Genomic DNA, 22,820 nt, shown 5'->3' on the forward strand with positions numbered 1-22,820 from the left:
GCGTGCAATTCTGGTCTCCTTCCTATCGGAAAGATGTTGTGAAACTTGAAAGGGTTCAGAAAAGATTTACAAGGATGTTGCCAGGGCTGGAGGATTTGAGGTATAGGGAGAGGCTGAACAGGCTGGGGCTGTTTTCCCTGGAGCGTCGGAGGTTGAGGGGTGACCTTATAGAGGTTTACAAAATCATGAGGGGAATGGATAGGATAAATAGACAAAAGTATTTTCCCTGAGGTTGGGGAGCCCAGAACTAGAGGGCATAGGTTTAGGGTGAGGGGGAAAGATAAAAGAGACCTTAGGGGCAACTTTTTCGCACAGAGGGTGATACGTGTATGGAATGAGCTGCCAGAGAAAGTAGTGGAGGCTGGTACAATTGCAACATTTAAAAGGCATTTGGATGGGTATATGAATAGGAAGGGTTTAGAGGGATATGGGCCGGGTGCTGGCAGGTGGGACTAGATTGGGTTGGGATATCTGGTCGGCATGGACGGGTTGGACCGAAGGGTCTGTTTCCATGCTGCACATCTCTATGACTCTATTTTGGTGTGTGGTTGAGCTTCTTCAACCAAGCAGGAAAACCAAGGAGATCTGCCATGGTAATTTTGAATAACAGTGCCCAAAAATGCAGACAATGGCAGATTTCCTAGCTGTTACAGTCTGACATATAAATCCTCTCTTCAAATGGGAATATGCTGATACTAAACAGCGATAATTGGAACAATTTTAACATATTTCAGCAGAGCTCCCTTCTTGTGAAGCAGAAAAACAGGAAACCACAGCACTCTGTAACAGACAAAAGACTACATAGAAATGCTTTCAAACGGCCATCGGGGTATTCATGTTAATAGTGTTGGCTCCTTTACTCTAACTACATTGCAAATACTATGCACATCATGTTCAACACGAGCACTTAGATTGCATTAGTGCCACATCTCGATGCGGCTCTCAGATTGGCCATCACTTACCTCAGCTGTGCCGCGCCTTGCCGCCTGAGCTCTGCCATGCCTTGCCGCAGCTGAGTCCCAGGCATTCTGCTGTGCCTTGCCTCAGGAGCTCTACCACATCTCTAGCATGCCTTGCCACAGCTTTGCCGCACCTTGCTACAGTTCTGTTGAAGCTCTGCCGCCTGACCTTAGCTGCAGCTCTGCTGCTGGAACTCTACTGCGCCTTGCCACAGTTCTCCTGCAGCTCTGCTGTGCCATGCCACACTCTGCTGCACGGGTTCTGGCACACCTTGATACAGCCATGCCACCTGATCTCTGCCATAGCTCTGCCTCTTGACCGTTGTACCTCCGATGCTAACACACTTTGCCACAGTTGTCCTGCAGGCCTGCTTTGAGCTCTGCCATATCTTGACGCAGGTCAGCCATGCTGTGCTACATCTCTGCTGCATGAGCTCTGGCACAACATTTCCTATTTGCGCCATTGCGTGCAAAAATCCCACTCTCATCTAAAAGAGAGTGCAATATATTCAAAATTACTCCACAGAACCCAGTATCCTATCGCCAAGTTACCTTTTATTTACATGTGGAGAGTCCTTGACACCGATCCAGTTCCCTCAGAGCTAGCTCTGAGTGAACAGACCCTCTGACACTCTTCTTTATATCTGTCAGCCAGGGCTCCCTGATTAGACCAGATTAACTGCCCCAATCAGGGAACTCATTCTTTGATGTCTACCTGGCTGTCCTTGTTACAAATCACTCCAATACAACTCGAATAAAATGACTGAAAAAAAAAAAGAGACCCATCTTAAAGTTGATAGGTTAGAAGTGGGGACATGGGATTAGGATCGCTGTTCCTGTGGAAGATAAACACCATTGGTTAGTTGGGTTAAAGAGCCTGTTTGCGCATTGCGATTTCTATGTAATTCCGTCAGTTATTTTAAATTCACCTGACTTTGCAAAGTCAGGCAAAGTCATCTCAGCCTGCGCATGGGAACATACTGCATGAAAAAGGCAATGAACTCACTGCTGTTATTAATGTAATCAGAATAAATGTATAGTGCTTTTACCAAAGACATTCCTTGCTGTAACAGATTCTTCCCATCATACACAAATAATTTTAATCAGTGCTAAATCAACTATTTTTAATATTTATATTATTTATCTCTGCTAACATTTTTTGGACATTTCTGTATTTAGCTTTCTGGAATGCTATTTTGCTTAATCCCTTAACCTGTCTTGCACTGCCCTTACAGTAATAATTATACCTTGCCTTGCTATGCTTCAAGTTGAAATTGTTTTTAAAAATTCACTCATGGAAGTTGCTGGCTGATAAACATTTATTGCCTGCCCCTATTTGCCCCTTGAGAAGGTGGTGGCGAGCTACTTTCTTGAACTGCTACAGTCCATATGCTGTAGGTTGACTTATAATGGAGTTACAGCAGGTTTTAATTCCTCTAATCTCTTCTGATTTACCTACCTGGAAAGTTAGCCAGGAGCAGTACCTTTTGAAGTGTCTGACTCTATGAGAGTTGGGTGCAACTCTCGTCTATGCTTCGGCAACTAGAATCTTCCTACTGGAAAATCTAAGCCTAATACCTTAAAAATTGCACAGCCAAAAGACTGGGCCACTGAAACATTTTTTTTACAGCATTCATTCCATGAAGAAACAAAAGAGAGATCATAAGGTGTCATGTTGCCGAACCTGTCAGACAGCCGTCAGAAAATGTCAGGCACATCTCCTTAACAGGATTCTGATAAATACAAACATAGAAGAATTTAAAGTACTCTAACTTTGATACAGAGGCTATTGATTACTCGTCCATTTGCAAAAGGAATCTTTCAACCAAAAACATTTGAGAACCACAGATACAAAAAAGAAATCACACCTTCTTATTCTGTGTCATTGTGAAAGTGTAACCATGTCCTATTTCCACAGAAACACCAAACACATCAACTGGGGAAAACCAACTTGCAAAATGGATAGAGTTACCAAATTAGGAATTGAACCTAGTCTCTTTAATTAGGAGCATATGGATAGAACACAGACCAACAAATGAAAATCAGAAGACAGGGGGAAAACAGGGAAGAGAAACTTTAGGAGGTGAAAAAAAAAAATCAATCCACTTGAAGGAAAATAAGCAGATACACAGTCTTTCTTCAGGAAATGAGCAGCCATCACGTCCACAGAAACTCTCCCACAAATGGATTACTTGAAGTCTAGGAATGGCAAAAAGACTCAGGCAGGCCAAGAGGGTATGAAAAGGCTTAAAGTCTATACCAACCAAAGATGACCCTACCTTTTCCAACATGACTTTCCCAGTGCTTATACTCCCGCATGCAGACAACATAATGGTAATGGGGTAAAAGAAGAGCTAGTTTCCTAACCCTGCTATGAGAGAGATTGCCTGATGCAAATCAGTACAGGAGGCCATGTCACAGAATTCAACATTTAAGAATAGTCCAATGCTATCTTTTGGCTGCATAAATGAACAAATTTAAACAACTTCAGTTTTGAACCCTAGTAACAAAAATCCAAATCTAAATGATCAGAATGTTATTTTACTCATTTTATTGTTATTTTAACATTCTCTTTGAAATAATTGTAACACTGATCTGAATTTGACCCTTGCCTATGACAGAAGTTAATTCTGAAATCAAACCTTTGAATTTTGTAAATGTATGGCATGTTTTGTACTCAGAAGAGATGAGGTTACATTGTACTTCAACTCATTAATACACCAAAGAGCACTTCCTGAAACAAGCTCAGCTGCCCAGAGCCGAAAGGTTCACTCTCTCTGGTATAACTGACAACAGATGTATCAACTGTCTCTGGACAAGTTAGTGGGGAAAAAACAAAGCGAGAGAGCGTGAGGGAGCATCTGGTCTATGCTATTGAATACACACACTCTATTCCAAAATTTCTGCTTATTGTGGGATTTATTGAGATGGATGGAATGTTGATGCAACAGAGTTGGGAAGCAGTTGGCGAGATTGTAGGGAATCTAATCTAATCATACAATGTGGAAACAGGCCCTTTGGCCCAACAAGTCCACACCGACCTCCGAAGAGCAACCCACCCAGACCCATTTCCCTCTGACTAATGCACCTAACACTACGGGCAATTTAGCACGACCAATTCACCTGACCTGCACAGCTTTGGACTGTGGGAGGAAACCGGAGCACCCAGAGGAAACCCACGCAGACACGGGGAGAATGTGCAAACTCCACACAGACAATCGCCCGAGGCTGGAATTGAACCTGGGACCCTGGTGCTGTGAGGCAGCAGTGCTAACCACTGTGCCACTGTGCCGCCCCCAAATGGCAACATCGATAATTGTTGGTAACAGCGACGAGAGTGGGATCCTGAGTTCTGAGAAAATATGTGGCTTGCTAGGACTGCAACAGGGAGGGGCTGGGATATGGGTGTACTTATAAAGGTGAGGTGCAAAGTATAGGAAAGTGAGGGAAAGGAGGCAAGAGAAAAAAGGAAAAACAGCATGATTATTGTTCAGGAATATAGAGGTAAGGGAGCACTTAAGGAGAAATGGAGACTGGGACAGCACAGGCAAGGGTCTGGGAGACACGAGGGTGTGAAATTCTATATAGAAATCACACACAAAGTTGCGCTCATTGACGTTCATCATGTTCTACTGGCTCAACTGACTTGTGCTAATTACAAAACCATTACTATCATTTTCACAGACCAACTCGCCTCAACTCCCTCTCATTGCCATATCTTACTTAGTAGTAAAACACACCTCTTCACTTCAGACACTTTTTTTTTAAATTGGCTGGGAGAAAAAGGAAAGTTTCCTCAACAATACTACAATTCACTGGCAAAAATCGCAAAAGTCCTTCGAGACCATCGCCTCATCAGGGAGAGATGGCCGGTGGGAGGTTTAACCGGAGAGTACCTCAGGTGAGGGGCAAAGTTGAAAAGGAAAGTCCTTCTTCATGGTAACCTCAGCCAGTGCATGAACTGAACCCACATGGTTACTGTCATTCTGCATTACAAACCAACTATCTGAGCTACCAACTCCCATTCACTGTACTACTGCTGAACGACAAACACCTGATAAGTTGTGACGCTTTCAAAGGCCATTGCAAAGTGCTTTATTTCTTTTAGAGGAATAAAGTTGATGCAAACTAGCTGACTCACCTCGGCATAAGATGGAGGAGCTTCGGTGTAAGGTGGTGCCTGGGGAACTTGAGCAGTGGGGAATTGGTTTGGCGGAGCCATATTCGGCTGTGTAGGATAAGCTTGTTGCGGAGGATATGCCCCTAAAATGGGAAGATTACACACAAGAGATTCAGTTCAGAGCACCATGATTTGAGACTTAAATGCAATAATCGATGGTTTATCAACCTCCAGTCAACCGATTCACTGTTGGCATAGGCTGTATACAGTAGGAACACCGATGGCAGAATCTAATGTATTTTTGCAGCTTGGTCTTAAGCTAGCGTACTTTGGAGCAACTTTTGCCACTGGGCCGAGCAAGATTTCTCGCTGTATCTTACCAACTCACCTTATTAACTATTTACCCTGCCACTATGGAACCCCTCTCATCCAATTCCATTCCCATCACACCATGTGCCCAGACAAGTGTTGGTAGTCCAGAGTTGCATCCAATCTGTTGTTATGTCATGGCACAGTAGCCACAAAGTCAGGCTGCTCAAGGCACATAGCTGGCACAGCCGATGCTCCCTCGCACATTAAACTCCATTCTGTCACCCTTGTGATAGTTCAACCACCATGCCACACACTTTGGTATATCCACAGGTACATCCCATCGGAAAACCCTCAAAGTCAATGCCACCTTGTCCCCAGTGCCAACTGTAGACCCACAGTTTATCATTTATATTGGGGAATGATAATCACCTACACATAAGTAATCAGACAGATAATTCCAAACATGAGCTTTTACGCTCAAAACCAACAGATGCTGAACTTCATCCCTACAATGCAAACCGAATGCTGGGATCATGACCAAGGCCTATTTTGCACTCCACAATAGTCTGCTGCACCCAGCTCTCATCTGCATGAACGAGACGTCAATAAGGCCCTTCATGGTTTGTAATAGCCAATGCTCCCGAGCTCTGACATGCAGAAGGAGAATTTCCTCCTCCCCAGTATCCTTATGCTCCTCCTTGGAAGGCTGCTCGAATTCTCCTAGTTCCTCAGCATCTGTCACATCACCTCACTGCCTGCTCCAATTGTGTAGAGCACAGCTGGCTAGAATGATACAATCCAGACTACATTGGAGCACCCTCTCCCCGCCTCAACCAACTCCTCTAGAGACCGGCACAAGCAGCAGAACCACATCTTCAGCAGCCCCATGCTCTGCTCCATCACGGCCCAGGTCAAAGCATGGGCAATATTAAACCTGCGCTTTGCATCAGTCAGGGGGACTGTTCTACGATAGCAGGCACATGGCAGTGGGAACACAGACCACTTGACATTCATGGAATGGAACCCCTTCCTGTTGATAAATTCCAGTGTTGTGATACAGCTCTCTCAGTGCCAGGTGTGTGCAGTCAATAGCACCCCACACCTGGCAAAGTCCAACTCCTACTCTGCAGCTGCAGCACAGACTTTGTCATGGCGAAATGAAATGGCCTGGTGTGATCTTGCATAGCTGGCATTGGTCACTGTCCTAATGTTTTTGTCAGTGCGCAGAAGCACCAACAGTTGTTATTCCCTGTTGCACAGATGTTCAAAGTGGTTAAATACAAAAAGTAGTAAAACAAGGATCCAGCCTTTCTGCTCAACAATGACTCAAAAAAATGTAGAAATTTATGGTAACAGTAATGTCACTAGATTAGTTAAATTAGAGGCCCAATCTAATGCTGACAATACCAGTTCAAATCCCAGCAAGGTACCCAGTGAAACTTAGACTCAATTGAATTGTCTGGGATTAAACAATTCTGGAATTGAAAGCTAGTCTCAGTAATGTTCACCGTGAAACTATCAATTTTCATAATAACCCGTCTGGTTCATTAATAACCTTCAGGAAGACAATCTGCTGTCCTTTTACCTAATCTGGCCCAGAACGGGCTCCAGACCCATAACTGCCTGCTCAAATGGCCTAGCAAATCATTAATTCAGTTCAAGGGCATTTAGGGCTGGGCTACAACTGCTGGCCTTGCCAGTGACACCCACACCTCAAAAGAATTTTTAAAAAGCTATTCTAACCACTGAACACCAACCCCAGTAACTGCACAATGGCGTGGGTTCCATGGTCAGTGGCTAAATGCCAACACTCACTACAGCCCTTGAAGAAAGCTACCCACATAGATGAAGACATCACTTTGACATGGATTTGCATTTACTCAATGTTAGCTTGAATCGAACACTAAGACATGCAAGTAATGAAATAGTAATGTATGATGGAACAGTGAATAATCAGCAGTCAAGAGAGCAGAACATTATGTACCAGGGAGATATTTACTTACCTTACAGTACAGTATGTATTATAGTGTAAATAAAAAACAGTTTTGCTGAAACCTACCAGTGACAGACTATAGTCACTGGTAGGTAAAGTAAACCTTCTTAACATAGACCAGGGTACGAATTAGATTAGATTAGATTCTCTACAGTGTGGAAACAGGCCTTTCAGCCCAACAAGTCACACCGACCCTCCGAAGGAGTAACCCACCACTCCCCCTGACTAATGCACCTAACAAAACTATGGACAATTTAGCAACCGCCAATTCACCTGACCTGCACATATTTGGATTGTGGGAGGAAACCAGAGCACCCGGAGGAAACCCACACAGACACAGGGAGAATGTGCAAACTCCACACAGACAGTCGCCCAAGGCTGGAATCGAAGCTGAGAGTCTGGCGCTGTTTTGGAATAGATTAGATTAGATTACAGTGTGGAAACAGGCCCTTCGGCCCAACAAGTCCACACCGACCCGCCGAAGCGCAACCCACCCATACCCCTACATTTACCCCTTATCTAACACTACGGGCAATTTAGCATGGCCAATTCACCTGACCTGCACATCTTTGGACTGTGGGAGGAAACCGGAGCACCCGGAGGAAACCCACACAGACACGGGGAGAACGTGCAAACTCCACACAGTCAGTCGCCTGAGTCGGGAATTGAACCCGGGTCTCAGGCGCTGTGAGGCAGCAGTGCTAACCACTGTGCCACCATGCCGCCCCAAGGAGACATTCCAATAGGAACCAAATGTGGACCCAAACTACAAATCAATGGGAATACTGTGACATTTAGCAGCAATGATGTTATCAAGCAGGGTAAGAGACAAATCACATTGAGAATATTCTCAGCCAGTAAACCAAGAAACAAAAAGAAAAAAGAAAAATGTTTTTAAAATGTCTGTACACTTCGGAGTTCCATTTTCACAGCTCGTGAAATAAATGACTGAAGCATACACATGGACTCAAGTTAAAATACGAACCAAACTTTAAAAATATGAACGTAATCATTCTGGTGATATTTGACATTGTACATATGTAAAAAATTAGTCCTTCAGGGTCAGTTAGCCTATTTAGCAGTAATTATGAACTTCGTGTGCTGAAAATCAAACTCCTACTATTCTCAAAGGCATCACAAAAGTTTAATTATTTTGGCGAACTACACAAGGTCCCCACTTTACCTGTCAGATAGACCCAGGTTAACCGAAAACATGGACAAAACTTCTGTACTTAAACTGTATTTTGCAAATAAAATATGTTGTAACCATAGCGGAAAAACTATGAATGGTCAACATAGAACTCTCCTACTTTAAATTCTAATACCCTTTTAAAACATCCCACAGACATACACATACATACATACAAACAAACAAGGGTGTCATGACTGGAAAGAAACAAAATATTGGGGAAACAGCCTAATATCACTAGTCCGCAGGATTCAATGAGGTATCCATTTCATTTCCCAAGTCGCTCAGTTCTCTGATCTTTTCCTTTGACCTCTGAGACGTCTTCACAAGATGTACAAAGCAACTGAGTTATGAATTATAAAGTCTCTGATGCATTGGTTAGAAGTTACACAGTTTACTGCACCTAGTGGGATAAAATGAACTGACTTTCTTCAGGAGGGAGCGAGATGAAAAAAAAGAGAGGAGACAAAGACTTCCACAATCGTTCACCCCATCATTCAGGTACTCAAATCGTTCCGGAGAAGGGTCAGCAGACTCGAAATGTGAACTCTATTTCTCTCCATAGATGCTCTCAGACCTGCTGCATTTCACCAACGTTTTTGGTTTCTGTTTCAGTTCTTCAGCATCCGTAGTTCTTAGTTTTAATTTGACCAACGATATAGTTGCTGTTGGCCTTTAATTTGTGCAGGTGTGACCAGTTGCAGATGTCAATCAGCAACCTGTTGCCAGCCAAACCTCACTTTGTAGGCAGCTCCCTGGAGCCAAGCCATCTCCTGTTACAGCATCCTCTAGTGCAGGACTTACAATGAGCTTCAGTGACTTGCTTTTTTGAAGAAAAGCATCTCTCTCTCTCTCCTTCCTCAGTCCTTTTCAGTTCAATTCACGATAAAGAAGTAAACTAAAATGGTAGGGTCTTTATATTAGTAAACTGTAACAGCATCCTTAGTCAACAAGGTGCAACATTCCCCACAATCTTTGGAGCAAAACTAATAACCTAAAAACGGAAGTTTTCATTCAGTTTTATTCAAGCCAACTCTAAAAAGAGATGGAGTCATGTTGCAGCTGTACAGGAAGTTGGTGAGGCCACTTTTGGAGTACTGCGTACAATTCCAGTTGCCCTGCTGTACAAAAGGATATTATTAAATTGGGAAGGGTGCAAAAATAAAAAAAAAGATTTACCAGGATGTTACTGGGACTGGAGGGTTTGAGTTGTAAGGGGAGGCTGGAACATTTTTCACTGGAGTATAGGAGGTTGAGGAGTGACCTTATAAAAAGGTTTATAAAATCACAAGGGGCATAGATAAGGTGAATAGCAATGATTTTTCCCTTGGGTAGGGGAGTCCAAAACTAGAGGGTACAGATTTAAGGCAAGAGGAAAAAGATTTTAAAAGGGGCAGCTTTTTCACAGAGGGTGGTTCGTATGTGGAATGAACTGCCAGAGGAAGTGGTAAATGCAGGTAACAGTTCTAATTTTTAAAAGACATTTTGACAAGAAAGGTTGACAGGGATATGGCCAAACAAAGGTAAATGGGACGAATTTAGTTTGGGAAACTTGGTTAGCATGGACAAGTTGGACTGAAGGGTCTGTTTTCACCCTGTATGAGTCTATGAAAGGAGAAGGAACCTTATAGAGGGGTGTAAGATTGAAGGGCATGGAGAGGTGAATAGAAAGAAGCTGTTCCCCTTAGTTGAAGGGTCAGTAACAAAGGGGCATAAATTTTAAAAGGTGAGAGGCAAGAGGTTGAGGGTATTTGAGAAAACATTTTTTCACCTGAGGCTGACAGGAGTCTGGAATACGATACCTAGGGGAGCAGTATAGGTGGGCAACCTCATACCTTTTCTTTTTAAAGGTTATGTGGATGAGCATTTGAAACTGTATAACATTGAAAGCTATGGGCCTAGTACAGGGTAATGGGAGCAGAGTAGATGTAGAGTTGCTTTGAGTCAGAGCAAACTTGATGGCATTTAGTACTGTACAATTCTATGATTTACCATCTGTGTCAGCTGCAAACCTGGAGAAAATGCAGTAAATCACTGACAGCAGCTTCCACGGTTACAGATGCCAGAGTTCCTGTCAGCTTCAATGATGGTGACCACTGGTACTTTCACCATCATTACTCCACAAAATCCTGCCATTTTAGTGTTCGATTCAAGCTAACATTGAGTAAATGCAAATCCATGTCAAAGTGATGTCTTCATTTATGTGGGTAGCTTTCTTCAATACGTGGAACAGATTTGCTGTACCATTGCCCTCCAGTATTCACCACTTGTCAAGCCCAGGTGATAGTTTTACTACACACCTCCTAGCAGCACTCAAACATCCTCTAAACACTGTACATCAGTCTTGTACAGTATTCATGTTTTCCAATGGCTAGGCAAACACTAACAGGCCATCACAAGCTATGAATCATGTTTATCATGTAAATTTACAACAGAGTAAGATTGACACATTTTACTAGGTTTTTGTAAACTAACAAAATTTCTCACTAGTGCTTCCAAAACATCTCAGAACACTAACATTTCATTGATAACATAAGAAAAATTCTGTTCATGAAATCACATATTCATGTCTCAAATCAACTGCCTGAAGGGTGGATATTCATTTAAAAGCTCTCGGTTCAAAATTCAAAACAGCCTTTTTCTGCTGAGCTTGTGTACCAGTTACTTTCCATCACATGTCTTCCACTGGGAGCAACCCTTCAGTAAACATACACTCTCCTACAGCATGACTCTATTGCAATACAACAACCATATATTTATATAGTGCTTTTAATACAAATTAAAAATGTCCCAAGGAGGTTCACAGGAGCACTACACAAACAAACATGATACCAAGTCACAAGCTATTCTGTCAGATGACTAAAAACTTGGTCAATGAGGTAGGTTGTAAGAAATAGGTCTCAAAAGGAGGAAAGCAAGGTAGAACAATTGTAAGTAGGAATGCACAAGAGGCCAGAATTACAGTATAGCTACCTGGAAGCTGTACAGGGTTGGAGGAGATTACAGAGATATGGAGTACTAAGACCACCGAGGGATTTGAAAAGAAGAGCTGAAAAATTTAAAATCAAGATGTTACCTGACTGGGAGGCAACGAAAGTCAGCGAGCACAGGGCTGATTAGTGGAATGAGACTTCCTTTCAATTAAGACACGAACAGTAAAGTTTTGGAAGGGCTCCAAAGTGTGGGAGACCAGCCAGGAGTGAGGGATCAGGAGCAGGAAGAGAAGACACTGAGTGATTCTCTGGTTACGAGAATAAGAATGGAAACAGGTGAGCGCAGTCTCCTCGCTCCACTCTCACCCTCACCCCACCTTCCAGCTGGATGACAGTGGAAAGGGGCTGGAGGAGGATGGTGTGGTCACTGCGTCAAAGGCTGCAGACAGCTCAAGGAGACTGGGGGGGTGGAATTTACCACAGTCAGACAGGTAGGCAGAAGTCACATGAAGTCATTTCATAGTCCAACAGCTTTATTTGAAATTACATGCTTTCGGAGCACTGCTCCTTCGTCAGGTGAAGAAGCAGCAGTCCGAGAGCTTGTGATTTCAAAGAAACCTCTTGAGCTATGACCTGGTGTTGTGTGAACTCCGATTTTGTCCACCTCAGTCCAACCCAGCACCTCCACGTCTTAGTCACATAGGACCAATAGAGCCAACAGCCACTTGAAGTTTGTTTAAATATCTTTGAACAATACAAATCACCAACACCAGAAACAAGTTATAAAATACCATAACTGTTTTTTGGAAATCATCCCACCACAAAGCTATGGGAAATAGCACTGGTTAAAAGGTAAACCAAATACTAATTTTATTGAAAGTTGCTTTTATGCCAGAATACTTAAATTTTCTTCAAAATTTATTGACATTGACATTACTGGAAATAAAACATATTCTATTGCTTCTTACATTAAAAAAAAACCTTTGTTTTTCTTGCTGACTGTTTAACATTGCAAGTCTCTTCCTCTGCTGTCCTTGACGTTTATCTGGATTTTTGATGTCCTGAATGTGTGGGCTTAACACTGGGAAGTCAATTACAAGCTGTGGCCACTAGATGGAGGCGATATACTCACTGTTTGGTGCCGCACACAAAATGGATCACTTTCTGAAGTAAAATGCTGTATACCATTTTGAGCCGCATGCAACATTCCCAGAGCAGGTACAGCATGAAGGAACACGCAGAGCAAAGCTTCCTTTCCTTTGCATCAGCGGATGAAGATCCTTAACGCACCATTAAACTAATCCAATTAAATAAATAACCAGTGTAGCATTTTGCTATACATAGAACACAAAGAAAATCAGAGTATTAAAAGAGCACTTGCTGCTCCCAGTATGATGAGTCGAATTCTCACAGAACCTGAGCAGCGTTGGTCTATTTAGAATCAAATAATAGCAATAAGGAGAAGGAGGTGGCATTTGTGCTCCGAAATGAAATAACACATGCCTTGTTTCACACAGCAAGCTTCACAGCCAGTCTAAAAACCAACATTTCATATTTTTCCATTTAGTTTGGATTGAATCCTAGGTCACAAACCTAAAAAGACAGACTGCCTGCAAATGCAATGCACCTATATTCCCTCTATTCCTAAAGCCTCCTTCAAAATGATCTATCTCCCTTTTATACCAGAAATTCTCTCTTTTATCAAGGTCTCTTAAACCAATGGCTTATCAAGACCCTAAACACTGCAGTCATATTTAAACAACTTCTTCTAGCACCTTACTCATCAAATGCAGAAAAGACTCACTATATGAAAGGCCATCTTTACTTTCAGAACTCTTCAGTCTCTCTTGACTTGTGCCCATAATACCATAAACATGGTTCTCACCGTCTTGCTGTGTTTTCAATGTTTAAAAATCAAGAAGCATCATCTTCTACTCCAACCCAGTATTTTGGAAAAGCTCAGCATTGCAAACTCTTCACTTCCCTTCGGATTGCAAGTTCTGTAGGTGTTATGGCACAAGACTTGTTCCAAATTGTTGTCAATTTGACTGCAGAGAGACATTGCTATATTACGGCATAGTGGCCTTCTTTCACTTTTGGGAAATAGGTGGTGATCTCCAGTCATCTGATGGCACAGCCAAGATCAGGAATTCAGTGGTTAAACAACTACAGATGCAAACATACATCCCACTGTTCAGTGACTCGCTACACCAAAAGTATAGGCTGGAATAAGAGTAGCTGACATATTTAGCAATCAGGGAAAAAAAAATGTTTAAAAGTTCCTAGAGGCTAATGGTTGAACACAGCACGAGAAGTTGCCTAGATACTTACCCACCAAAAGCAGGACAAATCCAACTCAGCCAATTAGAACTTTAATAGCCTACTCCAAATAATTAAAGTCATAGAAGGAGCACTGTCATGTTGTACTTAGTCAATGACCAGCTCATCGATGCGCAGTTTGTATGCCAACAGGGCCACTCAATTCCAGACCTCATTACAGTCTTGTCACAAAACATGGGCAGAATCCTAGGTGTGACGCGAAAGTGATTGCCCTGGATATCAAGACAGCATTTGGCTGACTATGGCACCAAGCAGCCCAACTAACATTGAACTTGCCTGATGAAGGGCTTTTGCCCGAAACATCGATTTTCCTGCTCCTCGGATGCTGCCTGACCTGCTGTGCTTTTCCTACTCAAACCTTGACAACTAATATTGAAGTTAATGGAAACCAGGAGAAAATTCTCAGCGAGCTCATATCTAGCACAAAGGAAGACAATCGTGATTGTTGGAAGCCAAATCATTTGGGCCAAAGTGTAACACTGCAGCCATGACTCAAAGTGGCCCAGCAGGGTCAAATATCTTCTGTTACTTCAGCAGTAAACTTCTGGAGAAGGGTCACTGAATCTGAACATTAACTCTGTTTTCTCTCCAGATGCTGCCAGACCTGCTGGGTTTTTCCAGCAATTTCTGTTCACGTTTAAGCATGAATGTTCCTGTTAGTGTGAAGGGCAAGTGGCAGGAGTAGAGAAAACTGGATAACTGGAGATATTGAAGCTCTGGTCAAGAAAAAGGGAGGTTCACAATAGGTATAATCAGCTGGGATCAAGAGAATCCCTGAAGGAGTATAGTGGGTGTAAGAGTACACCTAAGGTGGAAATCAGGATGGAAAAAAAGGGGACATTAATCTTATCTGCCAAAACTATCTAAAGAGATTCTACAAGTATATTAGGGGCAAGAGTCACTAGGGAGTTAACAGGGCACCTTAAAAAAAAAATCAATCAACGAGGCCATCTACGTGTGGAATCACAGGAGATAGGTGAGATCCTAAATGAATATTGTGTGTCAATATTTATGGAAGTGAAGGAACTCCAGTAATAAATCTTGAAAAGATTTTCTTGAAAAGAGTCCACATTACAGAAGAGAAGGTGCTAGAGGTTTTAAAATAAATAAAAAGGTGGATAAATCTCTGGGTCCTGATCAAGTATATCCCAGGATGTTGTGGGAAGCTCGAGAAGAAATTGCTGGGCCTCTTGCTGAAATATTCACATCATCAATAGCTTTGAGTGAGGTGGCAGAAAAGTGTAAGGGGGCTAATGTTGTGTGACTATTTTTAAAAGTCTGCAAAAGGAACTATAGATTGGTGAGCCTGACATCAGTATTGGGTAAGTTGTTGGAGGGGATTCAGACAGGGTCTATGTGCATTTGGAAAGAGATACTCAGCATAGCTTTGTGCTTTGAAAATAGTGTCTCACAAACTTGACTGACAGGAAGGCAATGGTCTAATGCTATTATTGCTGGACTCTTAATCTAGACACCCAAATAATATTCTGGGGACCTGGGTTTGAATCCTGTCATGTCAGATGGTGGAATTTGAATTCAATAAAAATCTGAAATTAGCGGCTAATGATGTTCATGAATCCATTGTCAACTGTTGGAAAAACCCATCTAGTCGACTAATATCCTTTAGAGAAGGAAATTGCCAAGCTTACCTGGTCTGGCCTATATGTGACTTCAGACCCACAGAAATGTGATTGACTCTTTAACTGTCCCCTGGCGTAATTAGGGACAGGCAACAAATGCTGTCCCAGCCAGTGATGTCTTCATCCCATGAAAGAATTTTAGATTAGATTAGATTAGATTGCCTACTGTCCGGAAACAGGCCCTTTGGCCCAACAAGTCCATACCAGCCCTCCAAAGAGTAACCCACCCAAACCCATTCCCTCTGACTAATGCACCTATCACTATGGGCAATTTAACATGACCAATTCACCTGACCTGCACATCTTTGGATTGTGGGAGGAAACCAGAGTACCCAGAGGAAACCCACGCAGACAGGGATAGAATGTGCAAACTCCGCACAACCAGTTGTCCGAGTCTTTCAATTTAAAAACTGAGTTTTTTTGAAGAGGTGACTAAGAAGACAAATGAAGGCAGAGCAGTAGAAGTTGTCCACATGAACTTTAACAAGGTTCTACATGGTAGACTAGATGGTAAAGTAAGATCACATGGGATCAAGGAAGAGTAGCCAACTGGATACAAAATTGACTTGATGGTAGGAAACAGAGGAATGCTGGTCCAGTGTTGTTGTTCAAAATGGAGTCCTGTGACCACCGATGTGCTGCAAGGATCGGTGCTGGGTCCACTGTTCTTCATCATTTATATAAACAATTTGGATAAAAATATAGGAGGCAAGGTTAGTAAGTTTGCTGATGCCACCAAAATTGGTGGTAGAGTGGATAGTGAAGAAAGGTACCTAAGAATACAACAGAGCCTCTCCCAACTGGCCCAAAGGCTCAAGGAGTGGCAGATGGTGTTTAATTTAGATAAATGCAAGGTGTTGCATTTTGCTAAGACAAACCAAGGCTGAATTTATATACTTAATGGTGAGACCCTGGCGAGCGTTGTCGAACAGACACCTAGGGGTTCAGGTACATAGTTCCTTGAAAGTGGTGTCACAGGTGGTCAGGTTGGTAAAGCCATTTGGCACGCTTGCCTTCAGTCAGAGCACTGAGTACAGGAATTGGGATATCATTGGTAAGATATTGGTAAGGCCACATTTGGAGTACTGTGTACAATTCTGGTTGTCCGGTGTTAGGAAGGAGGCAATTAAATTGGATCGGTGCAAGAAAAAAGATTTACAAGGATGCTGCCAAGACTGGAGGGTTTGGGTTATAAAGGAAAGGCTGGGACTTTTTCTCACTGGAGCATAAGAAGCTGTGGGGTGACTTACAGAGGTTTATAAAATCATGAGGGGCATAGATAAGATGAATAGCCAAGATCCTTTCCCCCGGGGGCGGGGGGATACTAAACTAGGCAACATACATTTAAAGTGAGAGGGGAAAGATTTAAAAGGGACCTGAGGGGCAACTTTATCACACAGAGGGTGGTGCATGTATGGAACGAACTGCCAGAGGAGGTGGTGGAGGAGAGTACAATTAACATTTAAAAGACATTGGACAGGTGCAGGAAAAGGAAAAGTTTAGAAGGATATGGACACAGGCAAATGAGATTAGTTCAACTTACGAAACTTGGTCAGTGTGGACAAGATGGGCCAAAGGGCCTGTTTCCGTGCAGTTTGACTCTAATAACCTTTCCTGTTTGCTGTTGATGACAATGATGTACTTGGTGTCTGAATTTTGTGACAATAGTAAAAAGGGGTAAACTGTCAGCTTTTGCTGTAATTACTCATCTGAAACTGCCACTAACATCTGGAACATGTGCACTCATTGCAAAATGCAGAAAACCAGAAGATGCTGTCAGGAGAATCTTCACTTTTCCATTGGATGCACTGAAGTCTTCCCAGAGTACAGATCAAGTAGAAATTGTTGAACAGATATGAACTTCCCCATGAACTGTGATTGGGCTTTTAATGGCAGACTGCCTTCATAATTACTTTTCATTAGACTCTCTGGTCCTGTGAACATTTTTTAAAAATTATGGAATGTCAAATTTCTCCAAACTTATGCAGGAAATTTCACATTTTAAAATGGGCTCCACCAAAAAACATAAACTTAGTTTTACTGATCGAAATAAAACCGTGAAGGAATTAAGTGATTTTTACTTCCTTTTTTGCAGTCTGGTGAGAATACTTCAATGTGATTGTTTGCTTATCTTGGTTTGACATTTATCATTAGATGAAAATCCCATTTCCTTGGTACTAGATCCAAAGTGAAGTCAGGAAAAGTGAATTCCATGCCACAGAGGTCACTGGACCTTTCTGACAGCTTTTAAGTTCACTGACAAGCTCAGTTATTTCACCACTGAAATAGTCCATGCCTACATGTACACATGGATAATAATCAGTCGTGGCAAATAACATTTATGCCACACAAGTGTTAGGGGATGGTCACTTCCAACAAAATGGAATCTAATCATCCCCCTTTGATGTTCAATGGCATTAGCATTAATCAGTGCCAACAACATGCAAGACATTGGATACCATCCATGACAAAGCAGTCAAAACTGCAGTGTGTACTGCCACAACTGTTTTGAATGGGCAAGAATGGAATAAAATGTGGAAAAATGTGAGGTTATCCACTTTGGTAGGAAGTACAGATGCGCAGAGTATTTCTTAAATGGTAAGAGGTTGGAAAGTGTAAGTGTACAAAGTGACAAGGTTTCCTTGTCAAGACATCACAACATGAAAATTCAGTAAGCTTTTAGGAAGGCCATTAGAATGTTAGGCTTTATCGCAAGAAGATTTGTAATACAGGAGTAGTGAAGTCTTGCTTAAATTGTATAGGAGCTTGGTTAGACTGCACCTGGAGTAGTGTGTGCAGTTTTGGTCTCATCTCAAGAAGGATATTATTGCCTCATAGGGAGTGGAATGAAGGCTCACTAGACTAGTTCCTGTGAAGGCAGGACTGTCATCTGAAGGAAGATTGGGCAAACTGAGCCTGTATTCTCTAGTGTTTCGAAGAATGAGGGATTACCTCATTGAAACTTACAAAATACTTAAAGAATAAACAGAGTAGGTGAAAGCAAGACAGAATCCAGAAACCAGGGAGAACAACTTAAAAAAAAAGGATGCTATTTAGGACCAAGATGAGGACAACGTGTTTAGTCAGAGGGTTGCGAATTGTTAGAATTTTCTATCCCAGCAGGCTGTGGAAGCTCAGTCCTCAAGCATATTTAAAGTAGAGGTTTAATAGATTTGTGTTTGTGTTTATGGGGGTAGTAGAAGTAAAAGGCATTGAAGTGTTCAATCAGCAATCTTTTAAATGATGGAACCAGGTCTAAAACCAGGGAGCACAGTTTAAAAATAATGGGGATACTACATAGGTCTGAAACACAAAGAAATTTTATTATTCAGAGGGTTGTGAATCCCTAGAATTCTCTGCCAAAGACCCGTGGAAGCTCTATCTTAGAGTATGGTTAAAAGGGAAAGATTGATTTCTGATTACCAAAGATGTAAATGATTCTGAGAGTAAGGTGGGTAAAAACACTTTGAAATGTTTGATTGTATTACATGGTAGGGCAGGCTCAGTGAATTGAATGGCTTACTCCTGTACCCAAAAAGCAACTAAGATGGGGAAATAAATCCAATGTTCACCTTCCAGGGTTTAATAATCTTAAACATGAAACAATTGCTTGAGGAATCCAGGGCATAAATCAGATCTAACGGTGCAGAATTGTGGTAGACATTATCCAGAAACTGTTCTCAATTTCAACCTGTAAAAACCGTCAAGTAGAATGAAGCGACAGTACTCAAGACTTCACTTACAGATTTAGGTGATCGTAAATCACACTATAATGACAGATGCCTTTACTTGCTGCAGATAATAAGATTGTTTGTCTTAAAAACATCAGCAGCAGGCAGAGTGGCTATCCACAAGGGACACACACAAAGTTTCAGGCAGTGAAATCTCAATATTATAAACAACACATTTTCTGAGATTAATTAGCTTCATTTTAAACCAGTCTAAAAAGTGTAGAGAGAGGACATTCCCAGTCAGTACAAGATGCACTGAGCAAAACCTTGAGCACCACCTGGCTTGTTAATCTGACATTTTATCAAACTCACAATTATCAGTCAACAACTTGTATTTATCATAGTGCTTTGAAGGAGCACTGCGCCAAGTGTTGACACCGAGCTAACGCTGCTTTGATACACTATCAAGCTTTTAAACGGTCCACCCCAGTGAGCATCTGCGTTGCCATGAATGGCGCGGTTCACTGTTTGTTGAAAGCTGCACAGAATTCAGAGCAAAAAGGTCGGGCTCCCAACGCAGTCATGGCCATGTATCCAATACCAACTGTGTGCGTGTGGACATTAACATGGCTGTGATGGCCTAACCCGAACAACAGAGGGGGATATTGGAAAATACGTCTCCAACGGGCAAAAGAAAGAGATAAACACAAATTTTCCTTAAGGTTGAGAAAACATGTAATAATATTCCTATCAATTGTTACTAGTTTCAATAATAAATTAGAAACAATTCGCAGGGTTTTTGTATAAATCTGGGCTGGCCTCTTGCTTCGATCAAGGATATTTACTCATGAGAAAATCGAAACTGAAGCCTGGCTAATGGTCCCTGTTGGATTGGGCGACCACTCTCACCGCTGCCCCCAAGTCAAACAGTCGCACTTCGGCTAGGATTCACAAAATCGCTGTAAATCACCAGACTCTCCTCGGTTTTAACCCGGACAAAAGCCCAGCTTTACCTTTTTTACTCATGCTGAATGCAGTGTAGGCTGTCGATTCCCAGTTTCTCCAAGCTCCAACTGGTTTCGTGCAAGCAATTGACTCACTGCTTCGCACTCACTTCCTTATTCTGGTTCTGCAACGGCGCCACCCGTCACTCCTAGGAAACGAACCTCGACTCTTAAAGGGAAATTATCCTTGTTCAATCACTCTATTTAACACGGGCACCATTTTAAATAAAGACCTTTAGACAGCTCTTTCAAGCCATTGTTTTATTGAAGTTAGACTGATGGAGGGGGGGACTTAGGCGAGGATTGTGGCACTGATCATGGCAAAAAAAACAGTTCTGAGAAAAAGTCACTGGACCCGAAACATTAACTTTGATTTCTCTCCACAGATGCTGTCAGACCTTTTTCCAGCAATTCCTATTTTTTTGGTGCTGGGCATAGATTTTCTGTAAGAAAGCAAACGTGAATGGAGAGGATAGCAGGAGAGGGTGATGCCCATTACAGTCTAAAGCTCTATCAGTCATTGACTGCTAGTATTTAGCCTTAGCTGCCTTTCAGCTGAGATGTGAAACTAAGTCTTCTCATTCTCACAAGGGGAGACAATAACCTACTATCGCTGTACCAGTAACCCAGGAGCTCAGCTAATGTTCTGGGCTTGAATCCCACCATGGCAGACAGTGGAATTTGAATTCTTTTTTTTTAAGGATCTACTGATGTCCATGAAATCTTTGTCACCGCTGGGAAAAATCCAGCTGGTTTGCTAATGTCCTTCAAAGGAAACTACCATCCTCACCTGGTGTGTAACTTCAGACCCAAAGCAATGTGGTTGACTCTTAACTGTCCTCTGAAATGGCCCAATAAGCCACTCAGTTATATCAATCGTGGCAAAGTCTCAACGAAGAAATCAAAATGGACAGTGCAACTGGCAGAGACAACAAAAATCATGTCAACCCTGCAATGTCCTCTTGACTGAGTCCTCTTGGTTGCCTGTGTTTACTGTCATGTGTCTATCTACAAGATGCACTGCAGAAATTCACCGAGGCTCCTTAGAGAGCACCTTCCAAACCCATGACAATTTCCACTGGAAGGACAAGGACATCAGATACATGAGAACACCATCCCTTGCAAGTTCTCCTCCAAGCCACTCATCATCCTGATTTGGAAATATAATCGTTGTTCCTTCAGTGTCGCTGGGTCAAAATCTTGGAATTCCCTCCCTCAGAGCATTGTGGGTCAACCCACAGCACACGGACTGCAACGGTTCAAGGTGGCAGCTCACCCCCCACCTTCTCAAAGGGCAACTAATGACGGGTATATAAATGCTGGGCCAGCCAGCAATGCCAATGTCCTGCAAGTGAATAAAAAAGGATGTAAAAGATCGCTTGACATTTTTTTAAGAAAAGCAAAAGTTTTTCTTGGGCTTTCTTGGTGCAATGGCCAATATCTGTCCCTGAAACAATACCACTAAAATGTCATTATCTCATTGCCAAACAGAGGACTCCTCCATACAGCAATTTGTTCTCACATTACAACAATGACAACTCTTCAAAAATATATAATTGGCCATAAAATGCATTGGGACGCCCTGAGGTTATGAGAGGTACCCATATAGAAATGGAGGTTCTTATCACCATGTAATCAATACATTCACTTGGGCCAGGAATCGGGGAGCTTTTGCCACCTGTGAAATGGTATCCAACCACAAGCTAACAGCTCAGAGAAAACACTGGAAATTCAGGAAAATATTTCTCTCATCACCCCACATGGGATGAGTTCAGATAGTGTGGTATCATCACCTGAAGCTTTGCAAATGGGAAAAGAGTTAAGCTCCTCCACTGTGGGTCCTGTACCTCACTCCTCTGTATCAATTAGACTCTGTGCAAGATCCAGATATTCATGTCCCCCACTGGAGTACATCTCAAATTAGTGTTCCATTCATCTCTTTAACTGTCATTACAATTGATAAACATAGAAACATAGGAAATATGAACAGCAATAGGTGATTTAGTCCACTGAATCCACTCTGCAATTCAACATGATCATGGCTGACTCTCTACTTCAATGCCATACTCACACTCTTTTCCCATAGCCCTTGATGCCTTTGGCCTCTAAAAATCCAATTATTTCTTAAAAATATTCTGTGACTTGGCCTCCACAATGTTCTGTGGTAGAGAATCCCACTGGTTCATCACTCTCCAAGTGAAGAAGTTTCTGCTCAACTCAGTCTGAAATGGCCTACCCCACATCCCCAGACTGTAACCCATTGATCTGTACCTCCTAACCAGGAGAAACATCATCCCTGCATCCTGTCTATTCCTGGCAATTGTTTATGTTTCAATGAGATCCCCTTTAATTCTTCTAAACTCCTGTGAATACAGGCTCAATCTTGCCTCATACGACAAACATGTTATGCCAGGAATCAGTCTGGTGAGCCTTCACTGCACTCCCTCTGTGGTAAGTACTGTAAATCTTTTCAAAGGCAAGGAGACAAAACTCCAGGTGTGGTCTCACCAAGACCCCATACAGCTGCAGTAAGACTTCCTGGCTCTTGTGATGAATACCAACGTACCATTTGCCTCCTAATTGCTTGCTGCACCTACATGCTTGTTTTCAATGGCCAGTTGGAAACACACATCCCTTTGCACATCAACATTTCCCAATC

General features: G+C 42.3%; 1 protein-coding gene across 1 annotated transcript in view; it reads right to left on the bottom strand.

Annotated features, from left to right (window-relative positions):
* Nucleotides 1-20,323, bottom strand: part of dazap2 (DAZ associated protein 2) — a 32,889-nt gene extending 12,566 nt beyond the window's left edge. Inside the window, exons 1-2 of the mRNA XM_043682027.1 lie at nt 20,171-20,323; nt 5,101-5,222 (exon numbers count right to left, since the gene is read on the bottom strand). Coding sequence (XP_043537962.1) covers nt 5,101-5,222; nt 20,171-20,183 — 135 coding nt within the window. The 5' untranslated portion in view covers nt 20,184-20,323. The remainder of the gene's footprint in view (nt 1-5,100; nt 5,223-20,170) is intronic.
* Nucleotides 20,324-22,820: the final 2,497 nt, after the last annotated feature.

This window comes from Chiloscyllium plagiosum, chromosome 43, assembly GCF_004010195.1.
Source record: "Chiloscyllium plagiosum isolate BGI_BamShark_2017 chromosome 43, ASM401019v2, whole genome shotgun sequence".
In the NCBI taxonomy this organism is placed as follows: domain Eukaryota; kingdom Metazoa; phylum Chordata; class Chondrichthyes; order Orectolobiformes; family Hemiscylliidae; genus Chiloscyllium; species Chiloscyllium plagiosum.